Genomic DNA, 16,938 nt, shown 5'->3' with positions numbered 1-16,938 from the left:
TTCTCCATTTTGATTGATTTAGGGTTAGGTTCCCAACTCTGTTTTATTTGTTTTAAGGAAACACTATATTCATTTGAGTATTCTAGAAAAAAAAAATATTTCCTTCGAGTATTATAAAAGTATAGCATTTAATGTTTCTTTAAAAGACAATTTTTTTAAAAGGCCAAAATAAAATCTATTAGAAACAAGACTAAGTAATTAATCCAGCACAAGATGTATCAAAATCACTTATTAAGATAACAATGTTACATTACAAAGAGTTTCAAAGCAACAAAAGAGAAAAACAAGCTAAGTTACAACAACTATACTATGCAAGGAATATGGTTAAGTCTTCAAAGATATAGTCAAAATCAAAAGTAGCATATTTTGACATTATTCACCAAAAGGTACGAAGCTTAACCTATTCACATAAATATTGTAAATGTTCCTCCTTGGGCTGAAAAATGTGCTTATTTCGATCTTTTCAAATAATCCAAAGCACTGATATCCAAATAATATTAAGAACCAAATGAACACATTTTGAATGACCCCCTAACCCAACAAACTGTACTAACTGATCCAATAAATTCCCATGAGTTGTCGTTGAGAAGCCTAGCCAACTTGAAACTAGAGGCCAATTTCTAACACAAAAAATCACATTTAACAGATAAGTGATCCATGTCTTCTAACAAACCACACCCTGCTGAGCAAAGTTGATTATTTTGATCAAGAATCCGCCACCTCATCAAGTTCTCCTTAGTTGGATCGCGGTTAAGAAACAACCGTCAAACAAAAATATCAATTTAAGCGGAACCGTTTTTAACCACAAAACTTGATTTTTGATCGAATTATTGTTGTCCTCCATTGCAGTGAAGTTAATCTAAGCACTTTTGACATTATAAAATTGAGATAAGTGTAAATTCCAAACCCAACGACCTCCACCCCCCCACTTGCAAAACAATTGTAATTAAACGGTCGACACACTTCCCCGTCAACTTCTCCTCCCAAGTAAATGACCGCCTCCGCCTTTTTCACACCTCTCCATTCACACCCCGACCTAGAGAATTCATTTAGACTACAATTGCCAAATTATTTTCTGCCAACTCATAAAACCGACTAAATTTAACATGAAATTGAGAACCATTAAGCCAATGATCCCTCCAAAACAGGGTAGAGGATCCGTCACCCACCTCACGACCAATATTATCTAACAACCACCCTCCATCTACCAAACAAGCTCCCTCTCTAATCTTAATCACAATCTCCCACCAAACCGATCCCATACCTCTCCCAAAACACAACTTCCCTCCTTCCTCTCTATATCGAGCTCTCATCACCTTATACCATAAACTCTCCATCTCCTTCAACAATATTTGTGGAAAAGGATATAATTCGATCACCTCAAAAAATTATTGGGAGAGCGAGGGTGCAGAGAGCTTTAACGTGCAACCTAAACACTCGAGATTAATCTTAGTTGGAAAAGGATACAATTCGATCACTCGAGCTTTAATATGAAAGTTGATAAATACACTATATTTAAATTTTATTTAACTATTGAATAGGAACTATTTTGAATTAAATAGTATGACTATAATCAATTTTCAAAATAAATAATTATTTTTAACTGGAGGGTGTGTTATTTACTCTGCTTAATTTAGTTTGATTTTCTGCAACGATTCAAGCACTTATAAGTCTCTTCCATTGTGTCAGGAACTAGGAGATGTACGATAAAAAATATACCCATTATGAAGTTCTGGGAATATTGAAATACTTCAGCCAAACTATCAAAGAATTTAATGATTTACAGCTCAGACAAGCTTCAGCACATGAAGCCATGTTGTATGCAGCCCAAAATGGAATAGTTGAGTTCATAAATGCTATGAGGGAGGCTAATCCTGATCTTCTATCAGTCGTCGACAACAGTGATAGAGGCATATTTTGGTATGCAATTCAGAATCGCAGACAAAATGTGTTCCAACTCATATACTTTCTGAATGGATTGGAGAAGGAGAGGTTTAGATATCTTACTGACGCGTTTGGAAATAACATGTTGCATATGGCAGCACTTTTCAATCCTTCATTGAATTACAATGACAGGTTAATTCCTACTAGGCAACTGCAGAGAGAACTTCAATGGTTTCAGGTCAGGTCACTCATCTCATCTATAAAAATACATAGGACAGTTCTTCATTTTAAAATAGAATTTCTTGGTTAAAGATATTTCTTCTAATATATAAATTTAGCCGTGCAAAGTATGGCATAGTCAAAATACATAGGACAGTTCTTCATTTTAAAAAGTCTTTCAGGTCTCAAAACAAACCGATTGCGCTTTTTTTGAGTTGTTAGAAAAGTCTCATGTGGCTATAATGTGAAAAATCTAAAAAGGTGTTGAAGAGTTGATGTTGTTGGTCCTTACTCCTTTCTACTTTCCATCTATGCACTTTCATTAGAATCAAACAGTACCTTAATCTTTGTCTATCAAATTACGTGGACATGGCATCTTTTAATTTAACTGAAAAGTAAATATTTTCGAGGGAAGTGTTATTAGTGAAGTATGAACATGAGATTGGTAACAATTCTAATGTAGGTGGGTTAGGGCTCTCGATTAATCTTTGATGTGATGAAAAGATTTTTTTGTTTCGTCTGTAGAATGGTTCTCTAGATATGTTTGTTTTCGTCACTTATGTTTTGAGCTCGACGTTTTAAGAGTTTGTTTAGGAGGAGGATTTTGGAGGGGATAAAAGATGCTTATTTGTTTTTCTTTTTTAAATTTAGGAAGCTATAAATCTTTCTGAAAACAAATAAAGTGTGATTGTACTGTTATTTTTCATTTTGCAAAAGCAAAGAGAAGTGTTATTAAACTATCATATATCATGATATTCTTTAATTTTGTTTTCAATCTCAAATATGTTTTCTTCTTCTCTCCAAAATTCTCCTCCTAATATTCGTCATAAACAGAAGTTTTGGAAAACATTATGTATGCCCTCAAATTCCTTTAAATTCTTGTAATTTAACTTTAATGCAATTTACCGTTTCGTCAACATTTCCATTCAAATTCAGTTTTTTAAATCATTTACTAAGTTGCAATTTAACTTTAAAGTCATTTACATTTCAGCCTTTTAAACTCTGTCTTTTTACAGTCAAGTCATTTGTATTGACGATTCTTTAAATTCAAGTCGGTTGTTTTGGTAACAATTAGACTTTGACATTTTTTAAAACCAATTTCTACTTTAAAACCCAAATCTAATTCGGAGAAATTTCAAAACAAATCTTATACAAACTCGAGTCTAAATATTAATTAGTTAGGACTTGCGGAGTCCCACTAAGTAAATATTTATTTATTTTTCGGATGATAGAGAGTCTTGCTCCTCCAATGGCAAGGACTTTCACTTGCAAATTAAACTTCCCAATTGATAAAGGTCAGAAATCGTATAGGGATAAAAAGTAAAATAAAAATATGGATTTGGGGAAAGGAATGGTAAAGAAGGCGTCACACTCACTTCTAATCCAAGAAGGAATGCTAAGCCAGGAGGAATCGCCACAATGGTAAGGAAGCCATTGATAAGATTCGATAGACAAGTTCTAATCCAAGAACTCAAAGAGGAGAAAACTCTCACTCAAAACACACATAGTGTAATTTTTATCAAAATTCTACATATTTACATATCATTTTCGTGCTCTATTTATATGAGCTTATTACATGATGATTTTGGCTCTAAAACTCTTAGAAAATGAAAGGAAATGCTGCCACTAATTACAATAATGTTTTGGTGGCTGATTAATGCAAATAAAAGGTTACAAAATGACTCTCTAAATTGGTGGCTAATCAATGCATGAGGAGGTTCCATATTCATTTGCACATTGATTTGTGAAGGCTTATTATTTCTAGACGTTACAATTCCACAAACACCACCTTTAATTCTTTAGCTTACACAGTTTAACCACGTTTCCAACTTACAACTCATTTTACACCATTAAATATACCGAATTTGCTCTTGAGTAAAACAGATAAAATGTAGAGAATTTTGTAAGCTTTCCAACGAGTTAAAGATCACCTCAAACGGACATCCAGAGCTCCAGATATAGCCAAAACAAGACAGACATATCATGACCTACGAAAATAAAACTTTGAACCCAAAATTAATTTGGTTCTTTTATTCCACAATGACTTTATTATTCTTTTCAAGAGAGAGAATTTTAAGATCACATCACCAATACATATGCTGACTGGAAAATATATTTCAAGAAAAGTTTAATGTGTTAGTGACTAAAACTGAGAATAAATCCTTCAAAGAAAAAAAAACTGAGAATAATGTTTTGTAATACTTCCTTCTTCTTTTAGTTCGTAAATTTATTTGTATAAGAACCTTGTGTTTTGTACTTTCTCTTACCTATGTTATTACTCTCTCTAGCTTATTTTATTTGCCCTTCAGTTTTTTAGATATGTAATGTTCAATAAATCATTCAATGTCAAACCATGTTTTCATATTATTTTATTTTAAAATAAATTTAAATTTCAAATGAATTTTGTCTAGCAAATACCGATATTCAACTGAACTCTAAGATTTTCTCCAAAAAAAAAAAAAAAAAAAACTTTACTCTAAGATAATTAAGAACTATACAAAAATATGTGTTAGGTATGAATTTTTGAAAGACGTATTTTAGATTTTTTATAGGTTCTCTAAACCGTTGGTAATCTTATTCAAAATGTTGCATGAACTCACAAGTCTTTAAGTCTGTTTATTTTAAAGAGATTTTGTCCCTTATAAATTGTTTTTTCATGCATAAGCAGACATATATAGCCAAATATGAGTATTTTCTTAACTATTTGAGATTTATTACAATTAATTACTTAATTATTAAAGTTTTTTTTCATAATGTGAGAGATACTGTAAATTATGGTATTGTATGAAAAATTATGATAATTGAATTAAATAAAATGAGAATAAATCTCGAAGTGAATTTATATAATCCTCATTTGAAAATGATGTCGCATATTACAAATCTAAATTGATTTGGATAAGTTGTTACGTTGGTCGAGTTTATGAGTTTAAACTAGACAATTGGTGGTTAAATATCTCATCTGATTTGAACAAAAGAAAAAGAAGTCGAAGGTTTTGAATTTAATCCTGAACAAAGAAGTAAATATTAACTAGCAAACTATTACTAACATTTGCTATTGAAGAGTTTAATCTTGACAATACTTGAGATGTTGAGAAAAAGACATCCTATTCAATAGTATTTAATGATGGAAGAATCGAGGGTTTGGAGCTGGAGAAAAGCTTTGGTTTGAAAAACAGAAATAAGAAGAGGGGGTTCGTGAACGTTATAAAAGCATGTATCATAAGGCTGCTTTCGGAAAAAAAAAAAAAAAAAAAAAAGGCTTCAGGAAGGACCCTTCAGGAAAGGGTCAAAATTGAAAGGAAAAAATGGGTTGAGAGCATACAGGGGCATATAGGAGGGCACATTGAGAAATTTTCGATCACAAAACTATTGGGTTGAAGTTGGCATAGGGATGACAATGAGTATCTTTTGAATAAGGTACTATAGTGTGTATCCTCATACTTACGCGTGTGTATATGTGTGTATGTGTGTGTATATATATATATATATATATATATATATATATATATATATATATATATATATATATATATATATATATATGGGGTTTGCTAGAACACACCCACTAGTTTTTATGTGGGAGTGTTTTAGCAAGTAAATAACTAAAAAGTGGTTAAATACACCCTAAGGTGTATGTTGCTATAACACACCTTCTAACAATAACAAGTGGGTGTGTTCTAACAAATCCTATAGGCATTTGCTAGAACACACCCACTAGTTTTTATGTGGGAGTGTTTTAGCAAATAAATAACTAAAAAGTGGTTAATTACACCCTAAGGTGTAGCTTTGCTAAAACACTCCCACATAAAAATTAGTGGGTGTGTTCTAGCAAAACCCTATATGGGGTTATATATATATATATACTAGACCAACGACCCGTGCGACGCACGGGTCATGTTGACGGTAATATATAAAAATAAAGTATATCATATAAAATTTTAATGTTAAATAAACCGTATATTACTTGTATTAACATTAATATATTTGACCATATTTGAAGTTATAGTAGCATTGTCACTATCTTCATTGGTTATAGATATCCTCATCCCTTCTTTTAAAGTATTAGAGATAACCTCAAAATCTTTCCTCCCACCAATGATATCACATTTCCTTCAAGCATATGATTTCCTATCTTTTTTTATTAACTTTAGCATTCAGAACTCAACTCGATCGCACACCCGTCCATCATGGGTGAGTTACATCACATGTAAAATGTATTTTTATTACTAATTGATATGAATAGCATAGAATATCCTTAAAAAAAAAAATAATAGCATAGAATAGACAACTTTATTGTCATTGGTTTCATATAATCTTAATCCACTCGCACTCCTAAATAAGACATTTGAACACATTATATCATATTTGATCAAAGCAAACCTAGACTAATTCCTTCAAAAAAGAGGTAAGTTACTCCACATATGCACAATGCTTAAACTTTATCTTTCATAATATTGGGATTGGGATGACTTCACCTGCATTATTTTATTCATTCTAACTAAATTCAGCAGAAAGTTTTGAATTTGAAAATTCGTTTATCAACAACTATCAAGGAAATACCAAATATACAATGAAACATTACAAATATCCATCTTTCATTAAATTTCATGCGACCAATTGATGTCCAATCTTAGTAACATGTATAAATAACTCATATCACTTACAATGCTTCAACTAAATTTAATTAAAGATAGTTGGATTGCTTGGCTTGCCGGTCAACAACACATTATAATCAATTTCTTCTTGCAAGCTGCAATCAAGTTAATCAAAAAGGTCAATGATCCTATGCAAGCTATACAAAGAGGTCAATTGATAAATACAAATGCAAACAGAAATTACACTATTTCGGATTCCACAATTGACTTTGACATTAAAAAAACTACACTACTAATATAACATAACTAAATAACACTTATACTTCTTTGAAAAGAACGCAACATAAGTATTCTACAACACTTGTAGGCTCATTTTCGTATTATTAAAACCTCATCATCTAAATCTATGATTCCTTCCCTCTATTGGTGCTTGATTCTTGGAACATATTCAAATATGAAAGCTTTTACCTGTAAATTATTGCAAGATAAATAAATTAGCAAACTTTGTTATGCAAATAAATCAATGCATAATAAACACTTTGAAAGATCAAAAACTGACCTTCCTCTCAAACAACCAAGCTATACTAACCCATCTCATATGTAATAAGAATCACCATTGTGAAATCACAGCTAAAACAAATATCAACAATGTAATTGAATATTGTTGTCAAAGTTAAATTTTTCATACTAACATAATTAACTGGTTAGAAAATTTTATCATTAAAAATTAAACTTATACCATTTTTTTTCATAAGACTCATTATGCGTTTCTCTTAGTGTTCTAATTAAGGCATGTTATCCAAGCAAAAATCATAATTACCATCAGATACTATCATGCACATCTAAACTACAAAAAATGAACTAAGCAAAGAAAAAATAAGCAAGGGACATTAGGCTTGACAATTAGCAAGTATTATCATATAGTTATGGCAGACCACAAAAAACATATTCAGACCACATTGCATTGCATGCCAACAAAACATGTTCTTCATATACCATTTAAATTCTACCGAGCACACCAAGTGGAAGGAAATTGTATAGTTATGGCAGCAAACATTACATCCAAACAAAATGTCATTGTTCATGACACTACAATTCAATACATGCACTGAAAACATCACACAGAAGAAGAAGAAAACTGCTTGAACAAATTGTTCTAGCAACTTAAATCCAATCTTAAAATTACAATGTAAAATGGAATGAAAGTACCTTAAAACCACAAATTAACCAACGATGATAATGATAGACCATAGATGCTATCAGTAATAAACTGTCAATAATAGACCATAGATGAAATTCTTAAACAATTAGGAGCATATATTAGCAAAGATAATAATGGTGAAACAATGATAATGATTCCAAAAATGCAATGGCTTAATTGTGCTCAACCTGCGAAGAAAAACAAAGATAGCATAAAATTGAAGCATTAGTTGCTGCAATCCTTATTATAAGTTATTTATAATATGAGAAGAACTGATTTATGCGAAATTTTAATCAACATACCTGTATACATCAAGCCTTTCATATAGACAGAAGGATTGATCATTGAGTATACTATAAACATGAATTTATGCGTTTCAGATATGATGGCAAATGCAACAGTCAGGTCAAACAAAACCTGTAAAAACAAATTAAGCAACACACTGATGAGTTAGGTTTGACGACCATGATTCAGACATTTATTTAAGATTAATATCAATACAGTACATACTTGTATTGATGGCAGACAAATGTATCAACAAAACGGCAACACCTATATTTCATCAGCACCGAACAATTCATAAATTGCAAAAAAACTTCTTTATACACCACGTTTGATGTAGTATTGATGCAATTGTTGTCCTCATCTGTCAATAAAATTTTCAGACCGTTTCGATAGGTTACTCTTGATACCGCAACGTATAGTTGACCGTGCGAAAATACAGGTTGAGGTAGATATATACCAACTTTTTTCAGTGATTGTCCTTGGCTTTTAATCATGGTCATAGCGAACGACACAAAAATAGGAAACTGTCTACGTTGAAGAAATAGGAAACGGTCAAGAAGGCCGCACCACTTGATTATCAACACACCAAAAGGCATGACTCAAGACAACCTTTCGTGCAGAACTAAAAGTTGCAAATTCCCACAATAACTCAATTAGTAGTCACCAAGCACTCTATCTAAAATCCATATCAAACTTACTCCATCTTTTCCTTTGAAATACCCAACGGTCACAAAACCTACATTATAATAAAAATTGATACAAAATCACGATGGCCACAAAGATGAATTTCACAAAAAAAGTGAGTCAATCATTAAACTACATGGCATTGTTCATCTCCAATCTCGAATATATAACAGCGAAAAACAAATTATAAGGACAACAAAATCATATTAATAGACTCATATCAGGCCAAGGAATGCTTCTCACCTAGATAATTAAAAGGCATACCACATGCACATCTAAGTATTGCATAAAAAACTAAACTGAAAAAGGGATACAAAAGAGTCAACTGAAAAAAGCGTTGCATTCACATTGAAAGGAAAAAAACTGACAATAAGCCAAAGTCATGGGGGGTAAAACAACAGTATCAAAACATATATATGAAAATATGTGATATATCCTAGCCATTAAAGTATTAAAAGTTCAGTTTCCACTATTACACAATCATATCTCCCATTTGATGGTTTTGGTTATATCATTTCTACATTGCCAATTGAATAACCCCTCAAGAAAGGAAAAAAAATAACTGAGATGTCAAAATAAGTTAAACAATAATAGGAATGATAGTAGAGATTGTCAAAAACAGAGCAAGAAGACTCAAGTGGAATATGAATATGAGAAGATAAAAAATATTATTAGCAAATTGTACATGGCTACATATGAACTATTTGTCGAAATGATTAGTAAATTCATGACCACAGTTCATATCTTCAATTAAATCTATCAATTCAAAAGGAGAGTTCTAATACCAAATTGTACATAGCTACATATGAACTATTTGTTGAAATGAGTAGTAAATTCATGACCACAGTTCATATCTTCAATTAAATCTATCAATTCAAAAGGAGAGTTCTAATACCATAATATAAAATCACTTTGATTAACTACCTAAATGATTGTTTTGAAAAGTATATTTGATTGCAATAGATTCTCCATTTAGTTTGCTGCTATTGAATGACATATGGCAGCATGACAAAACAATGGTTCTAGACAACCTTAAGGCAAAGGATATTTATTATTTTAGCAACTTCTTCATCACTATAACTTAATCTGTTAATCCATTATTCCGTTGTCAACAATGTTAAGGCACATGTTACCTACATTAATACTGAAATAAGTTATATTAGTGTATGTAAGGGAACATAGAGGAAAACTAATACATCCGCAGAAATATAAAAGAAGCAATTTTTTGTTGAGGATATGGATTATTTCAAGGCTTACTTGAAAGGAGGGTTTGATTTTGCTCAATAGGCAGCATCATAAGAGACAATAGAAGAATCAGAAGTCACCTAAAGCAAAAGCAACCAAAAGCAAAAGTCATCTTAAGCCATGAATGGAAATCAGATATAAAGAATCAGTTGAAAGCAAAATAGATATATACAAAGACATATAAACATATTTATCCTAAACCATAAATACGAAGAAAAAAGCTTCCAAGCAATCAAAGTGTAAAATTCGGACGATTATTTATGTGGACAATTACATTTATTTGTGAAATCACCAATATGCAAATCTAAATTGAAAAACAAACAAACCAAGGTCCAGAAATTATTTGAAGAGGAACGTCCAAATTCTGCATTGTTTTTGATGTCGGGTATGCAGATTAAAGCAATTTTCTTTTGTACTTATATATGGTTTTCTAGGCATTTTTGCCTGCAGTTGGTATGTTTAGTTTTAGTGCAAATTTTATGTGTTTTCAGCAAGCTTTTACTTTTTTTTTCCTATTTTCCTACATCAGTATAATTGGTTGATTGAAAAAGAAAAAGAAAAACAGAAACAATCTAATCTAAAATAACACTAAAATTGTAGTTAAAAAAGGCAATCATGAAGGCATCACCGGACTTGGGATAGAAATTACAGCAACTCTGCACTAACAGGAAAGGATACACAGTTGAAAATAGATTACATTAGCAACAGCCGGCCAAAACGACAAACCTTAACAGCCATATACTGAAAAAACAGCAGGACTCAATGGGAAAATAACATAATAGACATTAGCAAAACACCAAGACACAAAACCAACAAACCATCAATTTATAACTCTCTAGCAGCAGATACAAAAGCAAGCACAAAACATACAAAAATTACTTCTTTCCTGACCGAAACACCATCAGTTTGAAAAATATGAATACCACACCAAGTTTGAAAATACCAATTTTACATTATACTACACACTCAAAATCTACTATTTTATCCAAAGTTAGAGCAAACCTTGTTAAAAGTTTTCAAAAGCTGCAACACGAATATGAGCATTGCTTCCAGCAGCATCAAACTTTGCACTGAATTTGTCCACCTAAAAGAATTACTTGGCAAAATCAGTTCTTTTGAGGATCGAAACTAAAATTGGCATATTCAAAAGATGTTCAAATAAAAAATGTCTATTTTTGTAAAGTCAACGGAAATTGTGAGTTCCGATTAAAGGAAGCAAAATTAAGAGAATCCGATTGAAGTTAACGGAAATTGTGAGTTGCAAATATATAGCATAATTAATCCATACTCACAAAGATCTATGAATCCCTAGAATTGTTTCTTCAAAAATTCAAAAAAATCAAATAAAAAATTCAGCAGACGAAAGAGAAGGTTAAAGATGAATTTTTTCTTGAAAATTGATCAAAGAAAATAGTAGTAGAGCCGCACACCACATTTCATTCTTAACAACAGCAACGCTTACCCATTACACAGAAAAGATGAAAATTTATGTTGTTTAATGTTAACTCATGAAACTGGAACAGAACCAAACTCAATTATTTTTGTTTATTTTGAAATTGAAAAAGAAGCATACAATAAAAAATAAAACAAACTAACTGCCATGGATTGAAACCAGCAAATGAAAATGCCGTGAATTTCGAGATTTTGATGTGATATGGGATTTTCTTCTCGGTCTGCACACTCTACCTCTCAACCAAATTTACTTACCCATAAACAAACACTAAAACACAATTCAACCAAATTAAAACAGAGCCAATCCACTAAAACACAATTCAACCAAATTGGAACAGAGCCAATCTGTTGAGGCTGAGGCAAACAACGACAGTATGTTTAGGCTGAGGCGGTAGAGGACGGACGGCGGCGATCGAGTCGACGACGGCGAGGGATGAGAGGAGAAATACGACTATGATGGAGGATAGATATGGTAGAAAGTTTTGCTATTGATATGTTGTGGGAGAGGTTTGGTGGTCGCCGTCGATGGATGGGGGAGAGGGTTGGCGGTGGTGATGATAAGAGGAAGAAGAAGAAGAAACGCGTGACCTTGTTTTGGGAAATAGGAGATTCAAATAAAGAGAGAGAAAGAAGAAGAATTAACCCGTGCTTTTTTGCTCTTCTTTTGTTACAGCTGTTTCTAAATTAAGGGTTAGGTTAGGGGTAAAATAGGAATTTTAGTCATTAGGGTTTAGGAAAAATTAGGGCTTCAAAGTTTGCTTGGGGCAACTTTTATATATAGATTGATATATATATATATATATATATATATATGGGTTATGATAGAAGACACCCTTTGGTGGTGTCTTTTATCAAGTCACACCTCAAGGTGTGATTTTCACTTTTTAGTTATAACTTTGATAAAAGACACCTTCATAAAAAGTAGTTGGTGTCTTTTAACAAATGTTCATAGAGTAACTTGATAAAAGACACCTTCATAAAAGGAGGTGTGATTTTCACTTTTTAGTTATAACTTTGATAAAAGACACCTTCATAAAAAGTAGTTGGTGTCTTCTATCATAACCCTATATATATATATATATATATATATATATATATATATATATATAAAATCTCACATCCGAGCTCATACCTTCGTGGGTAACAAATTTCGTGTCCGTCTTAATACCATATGGGTATCTAAGCATTCGTACCCGCACCCATTATACCCACACTTTAACAACAAAAAGATAATAAATAACAAAAAACTATCACTAAATAATTAAAATATGATTTGAAATCTCTTAAATCAACATATAGAATATTACGCATCATGTTATTTAGCCATATAAAAAAAACATTTAAATATAAAAAAACAAGTGCATATTACGATAAATATCAAAGACTTGGGATTAATTAACTAACTTTAACATTACATCAAATTATTGGTATAATCTATATAATGTGCGGGCATGGGGTGAGCTGGACACTAGAGTTCATGTACCCGCGCCCATACCCGTTCAAATTTGCGGGTAATTACCCGAGCCCAAACTCATACCCAACAATGCGGGTATTTACTCGCCCAATATGGGTATTTTTGTGAGTATGCATTTCATTGTAATGAGCTTCACGGCTTCAAGTACATGCATGACTTTGTAATGAGCTTCACGACTTCAAGTACATGCATGACTTTGTTAGAGATGTATGCATTTCATTGTAATGAGCTTCACGGCTTCAAGTACATGCATGACTTTGTTAGAGATGTCCTTTTTAATGTATTCAGGCGGGCGGGAGTATTCATGAATAAAGAGGCACCTGTGAACTTCTTGTCTGACCCACTTGAAGGAAGATCCACACTTAGGCTAGAAGATGTTATGGTGTACGTGAGTAGGAGGAAAACATGCATGTGTGAATTTGAATGGGGTTTCATCACTTGTGGAATTGGAATCCGGGGCTTTTTTGGCAGGACAGACAACCCTCAAAGCTGCTTCAAGCAAAGTGCCCAAACATGAGAGAGTGTGTTCTGACAATCAACACGTTTTTATACCATTTTCGTTTGACACTTTCGGCTTCTTAGCACCAAATGTTGCTGCTGTTCTACATAAAATTCAAAGGGTCATGCATAACAATATTATGCCTCCTACGTCAATGAATGTTGTGTTTACGAGGATTAATTTTGTCATTCAAAAACGTTCAGCGACACATCATTTTGCTTGGTTGCTTCCATTCATGTGTAATTTTTTTTTTATATATAAAAAACAATTTGGATCCAAACTATTCAAATAACATATTTGATTTAAATAACTTTTTCTATAAAAGTAATTAAATATAAATCATTTTACACTCAACTAATTATTAAGGTGCATTTTATTTCAGTTTTAAAAAATAGAGTTTGAGTTAAAAAATTCTAGAGATTTAAAAAAATTGAAGATATTTATGTTTGTTTACTGTACATAAATCATTTAAAAAAATAATTTTTAACTTCTTCTTGCCTTACCTCTTTGTTTTTGAAAAAAAAAAATAGATTTTAGAAAGAAAAAAAACTAATCCTAATCGCATTTTATTTTAGAGTCAAAAATGATTTTATTTTTTGAAGGATAGGTATTTTATAAAAATCCTAAAAAAACATTTAAAAAATAATAAAAAAGTGATTTTCTTGAAAAAAAAATTAAAAACAAACGCCCTCTTAATTATAAAATCAACTGATTTAATAATTTAGATTCGGATTTTGTGGCGGATTTTGTGGCAGCTTGTGATGATGTTTGAGGGATTTGGTACAACTTTTGTTTATGTTGTTGTGCATAGGGTTGTCTTTGATTTTGGTGTTAGCTTTGTTGGTGGTGTTTCCTTTTATTGATTTCGAAGATAGCCCTTTTGTTAGGTGGTGTTTCATGTGGGTTTTTTAGATTTTGTCTTTGATGCACATGTGTATGTGTTTACAATTGGGTGCTCCCCATCTATCCTTTGTATGTCGCTACTTTACGACTCCTAGCTTAGCAATGCTTGTGTTGGTCAGGATTCATTGTGATTTTAATTGTGATTTTAATAAATTTCACTTTGCCTTCTTCAAAAAAAAAAAAAATCAATTTTGTCTCCCTACAACCTAACACACAATAATTCTCTCGGAAAAAAACCTAACCCACAATAAAAGTTTTAGGTTTCACCTTGGAAATATTCAACTTTTTTTTAAGTGAAATATGTTTTTTCTTACAATATGTTTTTTCCTCTTTGATTGAAAAAATTTGCACTAGACAATCAAGGTTGACTCTGTTCAGGGTCGAAGCTATTTGTAAAGAAAGGTAGCTTTGGCTACTCCAATTTTTTTTTCCTTTAACTAAATTAGTAGTATATTTTGTAATTAGTTACCCCAATAATATATATTTAGTTACCTCAAAAGAGTTTATCGTAGGAAACGCAAAATATATCCACTTGTTTAATAGAGAGCTTAGATAACAATAAAAATTGTCAAAACACAATTAAATTACATTTTATTTCATTTATTTAGATTTGCCCCCTGGTCGAAACATAGCTAGCTTCGCCGCTGACTCGGTTATAATTAAAGGAGTTTACTCGTCTACAATGGGTTAGTAACTTCCACGGTTAATATGGAGACAAATTTGAGAGATAATTTATACGGACTTGACATACGATTTTTGACATTGTATTTTGACATCATTAAATAGATACGAGAAAGGTTTTCTCCCTAAGTGGAATCAGTAGAGTGCCCTGCTTCCGACTAAGTATACAGAGTCGTGTCTACCGTTCGTTCAACCATTACCTTGCTTCCTTGTCTTGGAGTTCTATCTCGTCATTCCTTTGGCTTGCCTTGAAGCCTTGTTACAACAATACATTTAAAATACCTGTTAATGCAGGAAAATACTAAATCAAACGAGTTCTTTACGACATACAATTGCAACTGTTATGCTTGTTGGGAGGTCCTACTCTTTATTTGAGGAGTATGGGTCCATTTTGGTTGTTTCAAAGTGTTATGATCATGAGAGCAAAAAGATTTATAACACAAATTTTGAAAGCTCAAATTTTAAGTTTTTGGTGTTTCATTTGATAAAAATATAATATTTTAAAATAATTCTTAAAGTTCAAAAAAACTTTCTTTTTACTAAAAGCCCAATTTTAATTTAAGATTAAAATGAAACCTGCGAGATGTTTATGATGATATATGAACAGGGCCGTCCCTAAGAATTCGGAGGCTCGGCTCTGGAAATGAAAAGAGGTCAGTGATAAAATCAAAACGTATTTTTTTTAAAAGAGCAATGTTCTATTTATATTTTTAAAAGATAAATATAAGGTGCCGTATATATGCGGTACATCCAAAGGTGAAAATGACTACCGTATACATGAGGAACCCCCACCTAACACCAAAAGCAAGAGGACCTAATTCTAATAGGCCTAAAAGGCTAAAACAAGGGGACAGAAAATGGCTGGGGGTATTAAAAAAAATTGGAGGGCAGTAGTACTAGTGGGTATTAATTTTTTTTTAGGCCCATGGCTGAGGGAGGCCCAGCTCTGTTGAGCTATTTGCACCCCCTCAGGGCCGGGCCTGTATATGAACATTAGATTTGATATTTTGATGCGAAAGAACAAACATCCCAATTTCCTTAAAAAAAAAAAACATTTCAATTATTCATTCTAAAAAGGTGAATTCTAGCCACTAAGTTATTCAACAAAAAAATATTAAAGATCGAATAATATAAATGATTTTTTTCCAGTAAGTATATAAATGTTTGACAAAATTTGTGTTTGAAAAACATTGCTCATTGGCAAGGCCGTTCCAATAAAATTGGAGGCTCGACTCTAATATTAAAAATGATCCCTAATAAAAATAATTAATGATAATTTAAACAACTGCAAATTAACAATAAACATTATTTTGATTTTAATTTGTTTTGTTGAATTTTTGTTGTTGATAAATGTGTGTTTGGTTTAACTTGTCAATTTACTCTTTATTTTTGTCAAATAAATGTTTGATTTAGACCTACATAACAAAAAAAATATTATCCAACATTCCAACAATTATACTCATACTCCGTCCTCGTGAGCTTAGCTCAGTTGGTATGGACAATGCATAAAATATGCAAAGTACGAGGTTCAAACCCCAGCCACCACAAAAAAAAAATACTCATACTCCTACAAATAATTGAGGCCTCTGTAAATTGGAGGCTCGGCTTTGTAGAGCTCCTTTCGCATGCCAAACAACGGCTCTACTCGTTGGCTAATGAGAAAAACATTGTTCATTGGCAAAAAAAATAAAAATCGCAAGAATGTGATACGAGTAAAAAACTGCAATGAAGCTTAAAAAAATATAAAAAAAAAAAAAAAAAAAAAAAAACTGTGGGAACAGAGGGTAAACGGGGGATTTCACATCCTGTGCAAAAT

General features: G+C 31.9%; 1 protein-coding gene and 1 long non-coding RNA gene across 9 annotated transcripts; one reads left to right on the top strand and one right to left on the bottom strand.

Moving 5' to 3' along the window:
- Positions 1-1,699: 1,699 nt before the first annotated feature.
- On the top strand, positions 1,700-2,588 carry LOC146920673 (uncharacterized). The gene is made up of 2 exons (XM_085711189.1): positions 1,700-2,127; positions 2,567-2,588. Exons 1-2 carry the CDS (start codon positions 1,700-1,702, stop codon positions 2,586-2,588), a joined length of 450 nt encoding a protein of 149 aa, XP_085567315.1.
- A 3,460-nt stretch (positions 2,589-6,048) lies between these two features.
- Positions 6,049-12,364, bottom strand: LOC146920672 (uncharacterized). 8 transcript variants are annotated; one of them, XR_015011872.1, is made up of 8 exons: positions 11,116-12,364; positions 10,126-10,193; positions 9,112-10,012; positions 8,410-8,920; positions 8,202-8,316; positions 7,908-8,087; positions 6,768-7,328; positions 6,049-6,578 (listed from the first exon to the last, which is right to left on the bottom strand). It is a non-coding gene; the product is annotated as an uncharacterized LOC146920672 (long non-coding RNA). The 8 variants fall into 8 exon arrangements; XR_015011876.1 differs by lacking the exon at positions 6,049-6,578 and having other exon boundaries at positions 6,721-7,166; positions 7,258-7,328; XR_015011877.1 differs by lacking the exon at positions 6,049-6,578 and having other exon boundaries at positions 6,721-7,328; positions 8,410-8,545; positions 8,642-8,920.
- Between the last annotated feature and the right edge of the window lie 4,574 nt (positions 12,365-16,938).

The sequence above is a fragment of the Medicago sativa genome, chromosome 5 (genome assembly GCF_051527215.1).
Source record: "Medicago sativa cultivar Bolivia chromosome 5, Bolivia_mono, whole genome shotgun sequence".
NCBI lineage: Eukaryota > Viridiplantae > Streptophyta > Magnoliopsida > Fabales > Fabaceae > Medicago > Medicago sativa.
This window is presented reverse-complemented; position numbering and strand designations above follow the sequence as displayed.

Bases quoted from the DNA above. Each gene is read 5' to 3' on its own strand.
- LOC146920673 (XM_085711189.1), top strand. From the start codon at position 1,700: ATGTACGATAAAAAATATACCCATTATGAAGTTCTGGGAATATTGAAA. The intron at 2,128-2,566 runs GTCACTCATCTC...ATTCTAATGTAG, and splicing joins CTTCAATGGTTTCAGGTCAG to GTGGGTTAGGGCTCTCGATT.